The 17,902-nt window shown below is 38.2% G+C and overlaps 1 protein-coding gene across 1 annotated transcript in view; it reads left to right on the top strand.

Moving 5' to 3' along the window:
* Positions 1-11,295, top strand: part of nlgn1 (neuroligin 1) — a 12,099-nt gene extending 804 nt beyond the window's left edge. Inside the window, exons 2-8 of the mRNA XM_005727288.1 lie at positions 947-1,159; positions 2,883-3,149; positions 3,231-3,592; positions 5,295-5,455; positions 7,188-7,344; positions 8,297-8,374; positions 10,014-11,295. Coding sequence (XP_005727345.1) covers positions 947-1,159; positions 2,883-3,149; positions 3,231-3,592; positions 5,295-5,455; positions 7,188-7,344; positions 8,297-8,374; positions 10,014-10,616 — 1,841 coding nt within the window. The 3' untranslated portion in view covers positions 10,617-11,295. The remainder of the gene's footprint in view (positions 1-946; positions 1,160-2,882; positions 3,150-3,230; positions 3,593-5,294; positions 5,456-7,187; positions 7,345-8,296; positions 8,375-10,013) is intronic.
* Positions 11,296-17,902: the final 6,607 nt, after the last annotated feature.

The raw sequence follows: 17,902 nt of genomic DNA, 5'->3' as shown, positions 1-17,902 counted from the left end.
CCCCCCCAATTTTTGCACATGTCGAGGAGCGTGTCAGGCTACATTTCACTGTGTGTTATACTTGTATAACTATGCATGTGACAAATAAAGAACCTTGAACCTTGAACCTTGAACTGTTGAGATCGCCTATTGTTATTGTGGTTAAAAAGCATAGTGATAATAAATGTATAGACAACAACAACAAAAATTAATATCCTTAATGTTGTTAGTTAAATTACTCCATGACCTTGTGTATTCAGTGTGTTTTTTTAACAAATCAATTCAACTTGAAATAAAAGATCATGGAGGCGTTGAAGCAGTCTATAGGCAGTTCGAATAAAGTCTTCTCTTGAAAGGCAGTCTGGATGTGGGCAGTGTGTTGTACTGGCCTTTGAAAAGTTATTATTATAGATTTATCCACAAAGACCTTGATTTGAAATTTGTATTATGTTATTAAACATATCACTGCTTCTTTGTGACACATTATCATTTTCCATGAAGTTTTCATTTGAATTACTCGTAACTCTATATCTCTCTATATTGCAGCAAATTATTAAAGAATGAGGCTTTTGGTTTTCTGTGTACTGTGGCAAAATATACCTTAATAGCTTAATCAAGGAGATTAAAAAAGAAAATAGATTTTAACAAATGCAAAATCTTCAAAATACAAAAGTACAAAGAATGTTTTTGAATGATTTTTTTTTTCGTGATGTGTGATGATAAACTGTAAGATTAAACCTACTAATGTAAAGACATAAATAAATAAACACAATTTCTCATTTCTAAAGTTTGTTGAAAAGGAACCAAACTCCATAAATGAAATGTGTAGATTAAGACAGAGAAAAGTCCTGATGCCATTAGGTGTCTTTTCTTTGTTAATGAAGCCATCTGCTTATGGTCAAATAAGAAAATTAAGGAGAAGATATTAAAATAATATCTACTATTTTTAATTTGTCCTCTCATCCAGGTTTCCTGAGTACCGGTGACCAAGCAGCAAAAGGGAATTATGGCTTGTTGGATCAGATCCAGGCTTTGCGCTGGACCAGTGAGAACATTGCAGCCTTTGGCGGCGATCCATTGCGAATCACTGTGTTTGGCTCCGGAGCTGGAGCTTCCTGTGTGAACCTGCTCACGCTGTCTCACTACTCAGAGGGAAACCGCTGGAGCAACTCAACAAAAGGTAAAGCCCAAGGACTCGAGTTACAGGGATCCATGTGGGGTCTTCATACATTCTTAAGTCTCATTTCAGTAGCGTGTGACCATAAAAAAGGTTGTGATCTGCTTTTGCTGATGCTTGTTGTCATTTTGGATGCGTGTATGTTAACGTCGGAACGTGCTGAATGGAGGGTTTTTTTTCTCTGCGTTTCACTGTACTTGCAATATTCAGCTTTGACATGAAAAAAAGCAATTGATAATATACTACTATATAGAAAACAAAAGATTTTGTGCTTCATAATTTTCTGAGAATGCCCGCTCTGAGCAATTAAAAGCAGTTGTTTTACAAACAGTTAAATAAAAAAAAAAAAAATGAACAAAAACATCACATATATTCTAAACACAGGTTTCATATATGATTTTATTTAATGGGATGTTGCTCTTTATTCATACAGAGACCATTTTTTCAAAACGAAGAGACTTGGTAGTAATAATGTGTTACAACCATGTATATCTGCAGCAAAAAAAAAAAAATGTGCCTCTAACCATAAACAAAATTAGGTGATAAGATATGTAAAGGATATTGACATTACTGGGGAACAAAATATATGGAAAGAAAGAACTTGAAGCACCTCTTTCCCTAAGGTCATGTAAGCAATAAGAACGATAAGGACAGTGTTGACCAGTAGCCTGACATTGCTGTAGTTGGGATTTCTGTTTGAATCCTACACTATGTGGCAGGATAGTCATTTTGTCAGAGTATATGAAACCTGAGCTTTGAGATTTGTCTATTTCCCAGGCTAGCTGTCCACTGTAATTGTAACAAACATTTCTCAAGAAGAAGGAAATAGCGAATTTAGGAACATTCAAGTTATGTTACAGACCAATGCCTTCTGTGGATTTGTCATGCTTTATAAAGAAACAGAAATCTCATTTCAGTCACACCACTCACGTTTGACATGATAGATTGGATGATTCAGACAATCTCCATGAACTCTCATAGGTTTCTACCATTATCTATGATGGAGCTGTTTAGCTTAGCATCAATAGGGGATTCAAAATCAGCTTTGTTAACAACATTTATAAATATCTGAAGGACCCCAATATCTCACTCTGTCAACACCTTTTTATTACAGTCAGTTTGGTGATAATTATCTAAAAACTGTGATCATAAGTGTTTCACACATTTGGATGGAAATCAAAGAAAAGGGAAAGGGAAAACATGACATCCCCCATCACACTAAGTCATGAAGATTTTTCTTGCATTCAAGATGACTAACAATCACAGGATCATTAGTAAATGTTCAGATTTGTTTCTTGTCACTACTGAAAACTAACAAACCAAAGAATTTGCCAGTTTTTACATCATTAATGTTACCCTCAACCTGCAGGGCATTAATATGGGACTGACTCAACAAACCTGCATTGTACTATGTTCATGATGAAAATCAGGATGGCTGAGTTATTTTTTTCTTTTTTGCCAAAAGAAATATTGCTTTGTCTGTTCTAATAAGCAAAACTATTTTTCAGTGTATTCAGTTTGCCTCTAATATGACCTATGATCGCTGAGGTTCCGTTCCATTTTCTCAATCAGCTGATTTATCATATGATATTTTTCTTTATATGATTTTCAAAATGACATTTTATGCATCTATACTTATTTTGACATATTTTGGGATAGTCTCTGAATTGCACCTAATTAATTGTTTTCTCCATCAATGCTGCCCCTGTGCTGTTTTTGTCTTAAGGCCTGTTCCAGAGGGCCATCGCTCAGAGCGGCACAGCTCTGTCTAGCTGGGCTGTCAGTTTTCAGCCTGCCAAATATGCTCGAATGCTGGCTCGGAAGGTAGGCTGCAACCTGGAGGACACTGTGGAGCTTGTGTTGTGCCTGCAGAGAAAACATTACAAGGAGCTTGTGGATCAAGACATCCAGCCGGCCCGTTATCACATTGCCTTCGGCCCTGTTATTGATGGCGATGTTATACCTGATGACCCTCAGATTTTAATGGAACAAGGTATTCAATTTATTTTCCACCTAAATGGATGCTTTGTAATTACAATTTGTAAGTTAACCAAACTCTACTGTCTCTTGCTAGGTGAGTTCCTCAACTATGATATAATGCTGGGAGTGAACCAGGGCGAGGGCCTTAAGTTTGTCGAGCTTATCGTGGACAATGAGAATGGCGTCCAAGCTAATGACTTCGACTACGCCGTGTCCAGCTTTGTGGATGACCTTTATGGCTACCCAGAAGGCAAAGACATCCTCCGAGAGACCATCAAGTTTATGTACACTGACTGGGCTGATAGGCATAATCCAGAGACACGCCGGAAGACACTCCTAGCACTTTTCACCGATCACCAGTGGGTAGCACCAGCAGTTGCCACAGCTGACCTGCACTCCAGTTTTGGATCTCCAACCTACTTCTATGCTTTCTACCACCACTGTCAGACGGAACAGGTGAGCTTCAAACTATCACATGCCTCATCAGCTCTGAAAGTACTTTCAAGTATTATGGTACCTGGAATCTAGGAATGAACACCCGGTCTTGATTTGAATTGTATCACTGAGCAGAAGTCATTTATCAACACATGTAAACAGAACGAATTCAAGAATAATGTACAATCAAATAAAAATCACTTATTTCTTATTGCTAAAGGCAAAACAAAATGCTCCCAAATGAAACTAAAGTAATTGATTTGAACTGATAGTTTGATAGATAAGCCGACACATTGTTCACATATGTAACAACATGTGTATGATAACTTCTGCTTTACTTATGAGTCTTTCTCCATAAATAATCAGTGATGTGTAGTTGGCTAAGCAGTAGTGTCAAACCATGTTTTATATTTTAGATTCTTCCAAATAGCCACTTTACTTTGATTACTGCCTTTCACACTCTTGGCTTTCTCTTGATGAGCTTCATGAGGTAGTCACCTGAAATGTTTTTCCAATAGTTTTCCACAGGTTACAATAGATGCAGAGCACTTGTTGGCCCTTTTGCCTTCACTCTGAGGTCCATCTTGATTGGGTTTAGGTCAGGTGACTGTGGAGGCCAGTCCATCTGGCCAGGCCATTCTGGTTCAGTGTGCCTTCAATTTCGAATAAATCTCCAACAGGGTCACCAGCAAGCTTCCTCCAAGCCTCCTACAGTGGGAACCATGCATGTGGAGACCATGCGTTCACCTTTTTTGCGTCTCACAAAGACATTGTTAGTGGAACCAACGATCTCACATTTGGATTCATCAGACCAAAGCACAGATGTCCATTCCTGTTTCTTTGCCCAAACAAATCTCTGCTGCTTGTTGCTTTTCCTTAATAGCGGTTTCTTAGCAGCTATTTGACCATAAAGGCCTGATTCTCACAGTCTCCTCTGAACTGAACAGTTGACATATACATATGTATACATACATATTTGTTTGCTGGTTGCCTGGTTCTGCCAGAGGTTTCTTCCTGTTAAAAGGGAGTTTTTCCTTCCCACTGTCGCCAAAGCACTTGCTCATAGGGGGTCATATGATTGTTGGGTTTTTCTCTGTATCTTTGAAGCGCCTTGAGGCGACTTTTGGTGTGATTTGGCGCTATATAAATAAAATTGAATTGAATTGAATTGAAACTGGTTGGCTGGTTTTTTGATATTTTTTTTTACTGGTATCTTAAATCCTTACTTCTTCCTGTATTATTTGATGCAACATTTAATGTTAATGTTCAAATATGTATATAGAAAGGTAGAAGCCTGGTGATGTAAGTGCTAGACAAACTAATGAAAATAAAGAGTGCTCATTAAATTGCCCACATTCCTTATTATATTAACTTCAACTTGGTACAGCTACCATGTATATGTACTCTGTATTCCAGTTTAAACTCATCTCAAAGCAATTTTCCTCTGTCAGCATCATTCTTTTATCTTTTGTCTTCTCTCTCTCTCTCTGTTCAATTCACTGAATAATGAGCCAAAAATGGCAGGTAAATTAATATTAACAACTTATCTCATTCCCCCTTTTTTCCTCAACAACTATTCTATTTCTCCAGCCTTTTTAGTCTTGCTGTGTCTATGCATATTGTCAGAATATCCACCGTGCAAAAATAAAGTCTTTTAATGTCCTGTATCTGTCACATAAATGTAATAATACTGACGTGATTTGATTCATCTGCTGCTCATTAGGTACCACCCTGGGCAGATGCAGCACATGGAGACGAGATCCCATATGTGTTTGGCCTGCCTATGATTGGACCAACAGAGCTGTTTCCCTGCAATTTCTCCAAGAACGACGTTATGCTCAGTGCTGTGGTTATGACCTACTGGACAAACTTTGCCAAGACAGGGTATGATGACTCAATGCAGTGTTATGAATCTCATGAATCTGAACAAAACCATCACAGCTTTTTCAGTTATGAAAATGTTAAGTGCCACATCTGAAATAACTTATAGCTCATACTTAATATTTGTACTTGATCTAACCAGCACCTCTGGAAAGTTAATAATTTCACTTCGCTGTAAATGATAAATAATTTGATGTGATTATTAGTTATATGGAAATGAAATAATTCTATTGTTTGACATGATTGGTTGTGATTTTGCCAAAATACATTCTATTCATTTCCAAAAAAGGGTACATGATTGTTTACCAAGTGAGCTGGTTTACATGAAATAATCAATTAGTTTATGAGCTTATGTAGTGTTAATTATATGTTAATAAAACATATAATCACCATTAGAACATTGTGATCATTTCATAGTGAAGTTATAATTTCACTGTAATTTTGTTTCTTCAGTATGACCAGGAGTAGTGAATATGGGTTTTATGGACTGTGTTGTATAATTGGTATTCTTTGAAAATACCCACTACATATCTTCAAATACATTATTAATTGATGATCCTAGCTTGGAGAGTGACATTCTGAAAGCGACAAAATTAAAATCCTTTTTTTCTCCCTCTGTCTCATGTTGCCCTCCACTATATAGTCATGGCGGTAATTGTTTTTCTGCAGCATAATAGGGGGACATTGGCTTTTCCTGTGCACTGCCCAGTAGCCCGGAGGGGAACAAAAAGAGCACTAATGATCTACATATATAACCCCAAATTGACGTAGAATGCCGGGTACCTGAGAGATTTATGCCACCAATTTGAATGGTTAAGAGTGTTCCTGATGAGGTTTGGCTGGCTCCATATGCTGCTCTCAGACAATGGGGCGCTCACTGGGTCTGAATGGGCCTCCATAGTTCACATGGCTGGATCTGTTCTCCTCAGATTAAGTGCGAGTGGCTCTATTTAGTGCAGGATCCAAACTCAGTGCGTTGTCCTCCTCTGTACTGAATATATGAGGGGCATTCACATGGGTTACTGACCTGCAGTTACAGTTTATTTAAGCCTTGAGTTATTGAGTCAAACATTTAAAATTGAAGGCACATGACATTTAAAAAAGTAGCTATTCTAAGTGTGGTTTATAGCAACCATTGAACCATGTACTTGTTGGAAATTATCAGCATGGTTGAACTGCATATTCAACTAAACATATTCTTTGGCAGGAAGCTTCTTTTCATGTTTGAATTATATATAAATGCATTCACTTCCAAGGAGATATCCATAATTTAAAAAATAAACTAAAAACTGTGACAGGGATTTTTTTTTATGTCTCAAAATTTAAATTAGGTATCTTAAGACCTTTCCATTCAGTCAGAATCTTTAGAAAGCCCTACATCTATGAGCAATAATTTCCCTTCTGACCTTTTCTGGATCTTATCAGGTGTGATATCTTAGAAAGCGCTGATTAAAATTTGATGAAACCTGGAGGCTGCATTTCACCACTGCCTTTCAGTATTTTCATAATTATACTGATTAACCTGAGGCAAATGCTACACTTATGTCAAAATTAAAATTTGAATAGCCAAACAGCTGTGTCTTAAGAGGTCCAGTTCCCCTTTAGCCTGGTTTTAGATCTTCCTGCCCTCTAAGGTAAACAGCCAACAACATTTTTTTTTCCACTGTAAGACTCTCAGCTCGTCTCTCCTCTGTGACCTCTTTAACGGAAACTCATTCCTACTCTTTCTTCAAAGGGACCCAAACCAGCCTGTACCCCAGGACACCAAGTTCATCCACACTAAGCCCAATCGTTTTGAAGAAGTGGCATGGACACGCTACAACCAGAAAGACCAGCTTTACCTCCACATTGGCCTGAAGCCCCGGGTCAAAGAGCATTACCGTGCCAATAAGGTATAGTTAGATGTAACTCTGTCATGCAGCAGATAAGCTTTTTACTGTTTTTAAGAGAACTCCAATAGAAACTTCAGTACACTGGCTCCCTGTAGATTTAGAATTGATTTTAAGATGTTACTGATCACTTTTAAACCATGTGATGGTTTGGCTCCAAGCTAAATAGCAGATTTGTTGACCCCATATGAGCTGTCTTACTGCCTTAGAGCCTCAAGAGCTGCCATGCTGGTGATTCCAAAATCAAGATTTAAATCTCATGTTGACCATCATCTTTGGAATAATCTACCTGGGGAGAAACCGCTCATAAAATCTGTGGCTTTTTTCAAATCCCTTATAAAAACACATTTTTATAAACTTTTTTTGCTTTTTTTAATGTGATGTTTTCTATGTCTTCACAGGTTATATTTTGATAGCATTTGCATGCGTGCATGTCAATCTATCTGTAAAGAAGATAGCTTGAAATAATTCTGATATGAATTTGTAGACTGTTAAAAATGCATTAAAACTTCAAACTTAAAAAAAGTTGACTTTCTCATATATTATGATATATTTGGTCTATTTTTCTGTTTATTATGTATTTAAATTAAACTCTAATTAATTCTGTTTCTATTAACATCTTACACATTGCTCTAACTTTTTAAAAAACGGATAAATCCAGTGTATGCAATCTGGATTTATAAAAATGTATTCCAATTAATTGTTTCTTGCATTATTTTAAATTTTTCGTCTCTATAAAGATGAAATTCCTGCGTGTTTCCTCTTTATGCATCACTTGTGCCCTAGTCTTGGGTTTGTTTTTCACAAGCAGGGACATTTTCTGAATGCTTAAAATTGAACTGCAATATTGTTTCATTTTCATCCTATTGTAATTCCATACTTTAAGATGCTCTTCTGAAGATAGTTTTCATACTTGCTTGATTTTACCACCTACGCATTTCTGTCCTTTTCTCAGGTCAACTTGTGGTTGGAGCTGGTTCCTCATCTACACAGTCTCAATGAGGTCACCCAGCTCATCCCAACCACCACCAAGGTTGGTTTTAAATAGTCGATGTGTCATATCATGGCAAAAAGTGTCTATGTGAGCCATTCCCTCCACAGAAGGCTTTTTGAAAAGTTTTAAATGTAACATTGAGATTGGTTGTTGACCTAGTTTGCCTAATTTTCCGCTCAAGGGGCTCTTGTGATCTCCTACTTAGGTGATTATATATATAGACATGATAGACGAGCACATATAAACACAGAGCAGCAGTTGAAGTATATTGAGGAATGAATTTAAAGGCAATGCCAAAAGTGTTCAGTAAATGCAGCTATCAGGTGTGACAGAGAAGAATTATACATAAACATCCAGTCTGACTTCAGTTTGATACAAATTATGAGTGGATACTTGATGTACAAGGGGCTGATTCTGAAGGTTTGAGGACGTGAATGTGTGTAATATTTTTAATTTCATTTTTAAAAAACTTATTTATGTCACATTTTGATAAGTAACTTTATCAAGGTGCGATCGTGGCTCAAGAGTTGGCATTTCGTCTTATAATCGGAGGGTTGCCGGTTCAAGCCCCAGCTCGGACAGTCTCGATCGTTGTGTCCTTGGGCAAGACACTTCACCTACTGGTGTTGGCCAGAGGGGCCGATGGCGTGATATGGCAGCCTCGCTTCTGTCAGTCTGCCCCAGGGCAGCTGTGGCTACAACTGCCTCCACCAGTGTATGAATGTGAGAGTGAATGAATAGTGGAATTGTACAGTGCTTTGAGGGTCCCGAAAAGCACTATATAAATGCAATCCACTATTATTATCAAGTCAGGCAGTGGCCATATGTTTAAAGTAATTTCAGGATGTACACAATCTCACTTTGCCACGAGTTGTCAGAAATTGCTAGTTTTAGGCCACTAAAACTGAAAATAATTGGCTTTGTTTTTTTGACATCCTACTCAGAAGTGATCTGATGTCTTTAAAGACACTGTGCAATCATTCTTACAAGCACTATGTAATGATGAAGAAAAATATTTTGACTCCTGAATTTGAAAAAATAAGGCCCCAAATCAAAGTAGGTGCATATTTACTATTGATCTAATGAAATTGTATTTGACCTTCCTGCTAGAAGGAAATCTGCAAGGCTATGAAGTTGGGTTTTCTTAAAGGATTATAAAATGTCAAACAAGTAATATTTTCCTTTTCTTTCAAAATATGCTGTTAAAGTCATGTGACTCTTAGAAGCTAAATGAGTGAAATGTCAGTTTGGTGTGCACTGCAAAGTTTTGAATGATGTGAAATTCAAGCCACAGGAGACACAAATAAACAAACAAGAGTTGAGCTTTAATAGCAGATAAATAAATGTAGAATCCAAAAGTCCAGCTGGAATATAATGTAAACACAAGAAGTAATGAAAAAAACTTGGGGGACACATGTGAAACAAAGCAAGAACATGCACTAACCTCAGCAGGACTAGGTAGACAATGCAATAAAACCAAAGAGAAGGCAGGATTGCTTTCTATATTAAAGTATTTATTTATTGCAAATGAAATCATGCTTTTTTGCTCTAATAACATTGAAAGCCTATCATGGGGTATCCAATATGTAGCTTCAACTTTGTGGTACCACAAGCTAGACTATACAGTTGAACATGATCAGATGAATTAGTTATTAACCACTGGTTTTCTTGTCTTCAGATTCCTCCACCAGAGACTACTAATCGAATACCGAAGACCAAAGTTCTGGTGACCAAACGTCCTAACCCAACCCCATTCCCCACTGAGACACAGGACAGTCACAACCAACCACATCTTGTGGACCAGCGTGACTACTCCACTGAACTATCTGTAACCATTGCTGTGGGAGCATCCCTGCTTTTCCTTAATATCCTGGCTTTTGCTGCACTTTACTACAAAAAGGACAAGCGCCGGCACGATGTTCATAGACGCTGCAGCCCCCAGCGGAGTGCCGCAAATGACCTTGCCCATACTCAAGAGGAGGAAATCATGTCTCTACAGATGAAGCAGCACTCAGACCTGGACCGAGATTGCAGGGGGGTTGGCGACTCCCTGCACCCGCATGACGTGGTTCTGAGGACTGCCTGCCCACCGGACTATACTCTGGCCATGAGGCGCTCACCAGATGACATCCCGCTCATGACACCAAACACCATAACCATGATCCCCAGCACCATGGGAGGGCTCACCTCACTCCACTCTTTCAATACCTTCCCCAGCAGTGGCCAGAACAACACCCTGCCCCACCCGCACCCACACTCACACTCCACCACCCGAGTATAGCCCTGTGGATGCACCCATGCAGGCAGGACTCTGATGGCTGAGGCTAAAGCTAATGCCGCTGACGCAGCAGAGACTGAAGGCCAACTTTCTGACAAACACAAGTATGTCATGAGATGAAATGCCATCCTGGAGTTGCCAGAAACCCATGGAATTACACTGGGACTGTACGACACCCTGTTAATACCTGAGGAAATATAGTCAAGAGTTTCTGAGGGTTTGGACCAGGGAAAAAAGAATAATTATCTTTTTGTACAAAAATTTAAGACAAGAAAAAAATACATATAAAGAGCTGAAGATAAACAACCTCTAAAGCTAAAACAAAGAGGAGGATGTTTTTTTATTGTTATTATTTTTGTTCTGATATTGCAGCAAAACAAGGTACAGTAAAAATACTTTCTCTTTCTAGCAACAGATATGGCCTTCGGGATCTTTTGACAAATGACTGCTTGAGAGTATTATCTGGATACAGAAGAGAGCATCAGACACACCTTGGAGGTGAGAAGAAGGGAGCTCTTTGTAAAAGAAAGAAAGCGCGTTGTTTTCCTTCGGCATCACGCTAGAGATTACTCTGTGGGGTACAATGTAGATGCCATGCAAACCAATTTAGGCATGTCTTGACATCATAAATGGAGGCTATGTAAGATAAGGTAAAAAAGAAAAAAAACAATTGTTGAAAAGAGCAAAGGAAAGACTGAAAACTTCAAGAAAAAGAAATCCTGTATGCACAACAGAACCATTTTGAGGAGAAAAAAATCTTGCAAATACTTTTCATCCATTTATTTTTGAGGATTGGGAACAATTTTATTGTATAGAACCTATTTACATATCTAGATCTGTACACTAAGCACCGAGGCTGTTTAAGCTCTCCTCTTTTCAGAGGGGCATCCATACTGCAAACCTGCCAGTAGAACTGAACCAGTAGGAAGTGGGGATCCACCTACTGGCTTTCTGGCATTTCCAACTTCAACACAGAGAGCTGGGGGACAAAGGATAATTGGATATTTTAGCACGATGCGCATGACAATTTATCTGCTTGATGGCTGCTCTGCTGATTATGTCATTATTAAGAATCATTTTCACCCTCTCCCTTGCATTGGAGAAATTTCAGACATATTTCTTGATTGGATTACAAGAAAACACACACCCTTGCAGGACCATGGGAAATACAATTCCAGGTTATGGATGATGTGGGCTGGAGTCGGGGGTAGAAAGGGGAGGGGCTGGAAATATGGTTCAAATTTTCTTGCATAACATGATATAGCTTGAGTGGAGCTGGGCATATAAGGACTAGTTTTGTACTCCGTGTGTTGGTACTACTTTTTGATAGTGGTTAAATCACATTACACTGTATCAATCAAACTCATTGTACCTTCAGTTGAGATCAATGTTCTTTGGTATTCTACCTACTTGACCACTATACCGTATAGAAGTAATTACCTGCACTGTTTATTCCATTGCCCGGTTTTCTTTACTTTTAACTGGGAGGTGTGTTGACTGTGGTGGAGGGTGAAAGTACTGGGGGAAAAAATGGTGGGAGAGTGAATTTCTGGACCGTGTAGATTTTTTATTCATCCAATCGGGCACTGTAGAGCTCTTTAAACATGAATGCCTACACATGACTAACACAAGTCAAAGGGCAAGATGATAGGAAAAGTTAGGGTCACGGTAGGCCAATTCCCATTATGCGCATTTCATCTAGTTTTGATCATTAGCCAAGGCTGGTTGTGTTAGGAGACACATTGCGTTGGAATTATTGAATTATGTGAAGGAAGTAAAAAGGCCTCTCATAGCAGCTCTGAAGCCCACAGTCACTCCTCTTTACCTCATTTTGAAGAGCTACTTCTTTTCTTTTTTTAGCCCCACTCGTTTTCTACCAGGGATTCTCTACTGTCTCATCTTTTATACTGAGCTGACAGCTGGGCTGTTTAGCAAAGCGGCTCGTCTCACATCCGCACTGTCTTCAGTTGACCATCTACTACAATGCTGTCTGCCTTTGCTAACATCTTCAGGTCAGTGAAGCCTCAGCAGCTAACGATGTTATCCATCGGTGTAGAAATGAGTCACAGTGCAGTCGAATCCAGTTGCTTAAAAGGTTGGAGTCACTGTGGGGGTAAAGTGGTGATCTTCAAAGCAGACAGAGACATGAATATCCTAGATGGCAACTCTATTGTGCACAGATATAGAAATCTGAAAGCTGGCGCAGAGATGCTACTTGGTAAGCTGAAACGCTTTTCTCCCTGTTTTCCCTTCGCTAAAATGTAGATGTGTAGAGGCCTCTGTTGTGAGAATTCATCCTGCCCCTTTTGGCTTCCTTACAGGCACTGTGCAGTCATTCAAAATAATGAGTGCAGACTACTGTTACCCCATGTAACATTGTGGCAGACAAGCTGGATGAGGGGATAAAATCTTGTCTCTCACAGGAAATGTTGCTTTTTGGAATACGATTTAAATTGAATAAACTAATTTTATCTGTTGGCTCCAGATTGTTTCTCTGGATGAAATGAACAGCCAGTGCTTGATCTGGGATTGAAACAAAAGAAAGATTCCAAGGTTATTATCACACATCATCCTTGTGGGAATTTCAGAATCTGGGGAAAATCTGCTCTGTAGTTTTGTTGGCACTGTATCAACAAATCAAAAGCTTTCATACTTTAATACCGATAATATGTATAAGCAATCTCATACACAACCATGTGATAAGAAATTACACCTGGGCTTTCCAAGTATTTTGTTTCCCCACACAAAATGTTTTATATAGGAAAACCCTCTACTTGAACTCAAGATTTATTAGACCCATATAAAAAGCAACATGACCTTGTTTTTGTAACCCAATTGCTCAAATGCACTTCACTAGATGTGGAAAGGACTCTTGAAAGAAAATTAAATGATGACGTTGGCTGTGCAGGGATTTAGGAACATTTGTGCCTGACTATGCGCATCAGCAACAAAGTAATTCCTATTATGTAGGTTACTAATTTAAAATGTGCAAAGAGTCACATGGGGTAGGTCAGATTGCACAACGTGAGTCCAAGCAAGACAAACAAAATCAGTTTTTCTTTCTTTATATTGGTTTATTACTGTTTTCTCGCATTTGAATACCAAAACAATGTGTTTCATGATGTAAATCCAGTGGAGCACTACACTTGTTCACTTTTTTCGCTACAAACATGGCAAAAACAAAATAAGATTTTTATCTGTTAATTTTTTTGTTTGTGTTGTGTTTTGATTTTTTTTTTTGTTACAGTGAACATTTGATACTTTTATATGACACCTAAACCATTGAATTTACAATCCCCGTTGACTAGACATGACCCTCTGCATGCCTACTGCATCTATGTAAGTATACAGTGCACCCAAACATGCAGTTGCAACAAAGAAATGTCACTTTCTATGATCAATCTTCCGCACATGCTGTGGAAGATCATATCCTATGATTAATTGGGATCCAGTGTTCAATCTTTAAAATCTTTTAGCTAACTCACAACAAGTATCCAGTGGTCAACCCGTTCCAAAACAGCCATCTCAAAAGACAAAAAGCACTATGTAGTTTTGTCTTTTGTCTGGTGGAACCACAGCTTACATGACTTTCCATCACATTTTAGGATTGCATTTTACATAAATCCACGTAATATGACAAATCATTCTGCATTTTAGTCATATTGCTTTACAAAGCATCCCAAAAAACATTTCCCTTTTAAAGTTTGCAAAACTGCAGCATTAGCAGTAGGATGAAAGGCACTGAGAACGAGCAATTACAACTCTACATGAAAATATCACAGAGGTTGAGATCGTATATAGCTAGCACTTGCCAAATTCAAACGTTGCTCTCCAGAGAAATGACAAAGGGGCAAAGGCAGGGCCACCCACTGAATTAAACATATAATTGCACTGATGGGTAAATAGTCAAGCAATTGCAAGGCCATGCTAAGTGGGTGACAGCCAGGGATGAATCCTAATTAATAACTTGCCATGCATCCAATTGTCTGATTGATGATAGTTGAAAAATGTAAATCAACTGTAGCGTGAAAAAAAATGAGAGAAATGTTGGTCAGCACCTGACATATTTGGAATTATAAATGGAAATTGCTAGAAACTGCACTGAACTTAATTTATAGTGGCAGTTGCTAACACGATTTAGCCTCTGCAGTGACTACATGCAAATATAGTCCAAATTTTCTCATAAGGAAAAAGCAGTTGTGGTAGATTGCTTGAGGATGTAAAACTAGACAGGAAGACAGCAAAACTTTTTGCACGAAAAAGCAAAACGCAATGACTCAATCAGGAAATATATAAGTAAGCAAATGCATTAAATGCATTTAACAGTTTTGACAGTTGTGTGTGGAAAAACATGGTTATCAAAGCAAATTGAAAGCAAATTGGCATAATTTGTGAGAGAATTGCAGCACCGAATGACCTTTCCCTGAAGACAACTGCAGGCATTATGAATTAGAAATCTTTAAAAGATTAAATCTTGAAAGCGATGCACAAATTGAAAGTCTGATTTAAGCACCAGCTAGCTGCTGTTTCCCTTGCAATCAGGAAGATGTGAAAAAGATTTAAAATACACAGTAGCAGAAGAAGAGAATGCTGTGCCGAGCACCTCTCCGACCACAGATACGACCTCGCACCTTTACTGAGACTGAAGCAAAGTTAAGACAAAATGGTATTTGACTGATGGCATAAAACCCTATCAAAATCATATCGCACTACTCCACTTAACATACCCAAAATGTGTATTCTAGATTTGTTCATGTATTGTCTTAACAACACCAAAATTGAAGGATTCAGTAAATTTCACTAAGGCAACCTTACTGGAAGACTGATGCATTTCAAAGCAAACTAACTTGTTTTGCCTGGTGACATTTTCTCTATTAAGATTCGCAATCTTTGGGTAAGAAATGGTCCACGTCTAAAGCCGTGTCACCTTTTAAGCTGTGTGTTGAATATGCTCTGTGAAAATGTCAATATTCCTTTCTTAGTGTTTCCATTAAAATACATTTTTTATGGTTTAAGGAATATCTCAAATGCATTTCCTACCTCATAGATCATTTGCAAATAATAACTTTTGTGAATGTTGCATTTTCCATCCTGCTGTTATTCTCTTGTATCAATAGTAAAGTTTTATCAGGCGTTACCCTGTCCAGCTGTCAGTAAGCATTGCCAACCCCTGCAGCCGCCACAAATGTAGGTCATGTCTCCCTGCTCTTGACACGAATGTAAACGGTTGTGTACATATGATGGTAGGTACTAGCAGTGCTGAGACTTTATCATTTAAAAGATGCTTAACAGCACCTCTAGTGGTCATAGGTTCCACAGGGTACCTCAGAGTTGTGTTCTTCATGTTGGAAAAATCTCAGCTCACAACTAAAGTACAACTACATGTGTTTTTAAGAAAGGGCTAGCTTTTAATAGACTAGGGCTAAGAAACGTATATAATTATGAAACGTATGACTGAAACAAGGTGATAAATTTTCCCAATCAACAGAATAGCTACAGAAACCAAGTTGCCCTTCTCTTTTCATCTAATTTGTTGAAGTTTTGATTCACTGCTAAGAAGGAAAAAAGGAAAAAGAAAAAAAATCCTTCCTTTCTGATTTTAGGAAACTGGAGTAATTGACACTCATTTTTTAAACGTTACATATCCAATCCCAGAGTGCCACTGAGACTTTGCTACACATAAATGACACTCTTTCCAATGAGAAGCATTTTGATTACGTTAAAGAGTGGGAAATGTCATAAACATATATTCTCTTAACACATCTTTTTAAAGTTAGGGCAAGTCACACGCCTGCCCTATGATAGAGGAAACATTAAGCCTTAAAACTGAGAACTAATAACAATAAAACTTTATTGGATAGTGAAATGAGCAAATTAAATACGAAGGAAGTTCAAATTTAATTGCAGTTATTATACTGTTTATACACTGTGGTAGTTTTACGTGGAACATTACAGAGTTATGAGGAAAAGGGTATACCTTTTGTTTGAGTGCTGTGTACCATAACATCATAAACATACACCTTTTGCCCATCTTTTCTAATTCAACCTGGTTCATAACTGAATTTCTCTTATTTTTAAGGAGATTATTAAAAGTCTGTAATTTTCTAAAGCCGTCGCGGGCAGGTTGAGCACACTGATTACGTGCAGCATGCGTGGGCAGGAGGGTCTTTACATGTGTGTTTGCTAAAATACACACATCTTCAAAACAACAACAGCTAAAACACACACCACACACAGTTGTAAAATCTTAAACATGACCTGCAAAAATCCGTCACCCCCTTTTGAATGCATATGCTGGTATTGTTCATTTCCAGTTACCAGTATGCTCCTTTGTCAGCCTTGTAAACATTATTTCCATTAGTGTTTAATTCTATATTGTGCCTATTTTGTGTTTCTGTGTTGAATATTTAAATATTCTGTTTATTTTGTGTCATATGATGTCTTGCTTGTCCTGAATAAGACTTGAATTTGGATTTATTGGCTTTGTGCTTGTAGCAGCACTCATTTGTAAGAGTGTTGACATTCAAATGGCAGATGTGAGATATTAGTCTGAGAATGCCCCATAGTTGAGAATGACTCCCATCTGGTGTCACCCTCCTTTAAAAAATTGTGTCCAATTAGCCCAGTCTCATGGCAGCTTGTGAAATAGTCCCAAAAATGTGATCTGTGCGCTTCTGTACAGGATGACTTTTGCTTTAATCGTGACAGAGAAGCAACACTCCCATCAGATGCGACTTATCTACCAGAAAATTACTTTTAGTAAAACGATAGATAGCGTATAAGAAGAATAAAACAAAAGACTGGTAAAAATGTCTCTTTGATTAAGTTCTTGTAGTTATGCCACTATCCTCCTACTTTCTTCAGTGGACTTTAGTACATTAAAGTGGAAGCTGTCTTGATGTTTACATACGTAACATATAGGTATTATTTACATCTATTTTTCAAGCTACCGTGAGACGGTGTTAGTCTGCCATTTGCAAAAGGGGAAGTTTCACCCAATCCAGGTAGCATTTCTTCGGTCATTTCTTTTGACTCCCAGCACCACTAGATTTTATTAAGCCAGTCAAGAAGGGTGAGTATACATCCAAACAGTTTGGGACTGCAAACACTTGTGAAACCCTGTTCTAGGGGGAAGCTTCATTTTTTTTTTTGTTCTTGTGTAAAGCTACGCAGATCGTGGTCGACAGTGAGCCTGTGCTGTAGTGCAAGGGCAGAGAGGAACGAGCACTGCGAATGAATGTAACGCAACGTGCCATTTTCTGACCTCAAAGCGCAGCAGAAACAACAAT

This window comes from Pundamilia nyererei, unplaced genomic scaffold (assembly GCF_000239375.1).
Source record: "Pundamilia nyererei isolate P.nyererei 1_Seehausen unplaced genomic scaffold, PunNye1.0 scaffold00023, whole genome shotgun sequence".
Lineage (NCBI taxonomy): Eukaryota > Metazoa > Chordata > Actinopteri > Cichliformes > Cichlidae > Pundamilia > Pundamilia nyererei.
The sequence above is the reverse complement of the archived record's forward strand: the minus strand, read 5'-3'. Positions and strand labels throughout refer to the sequence as shown.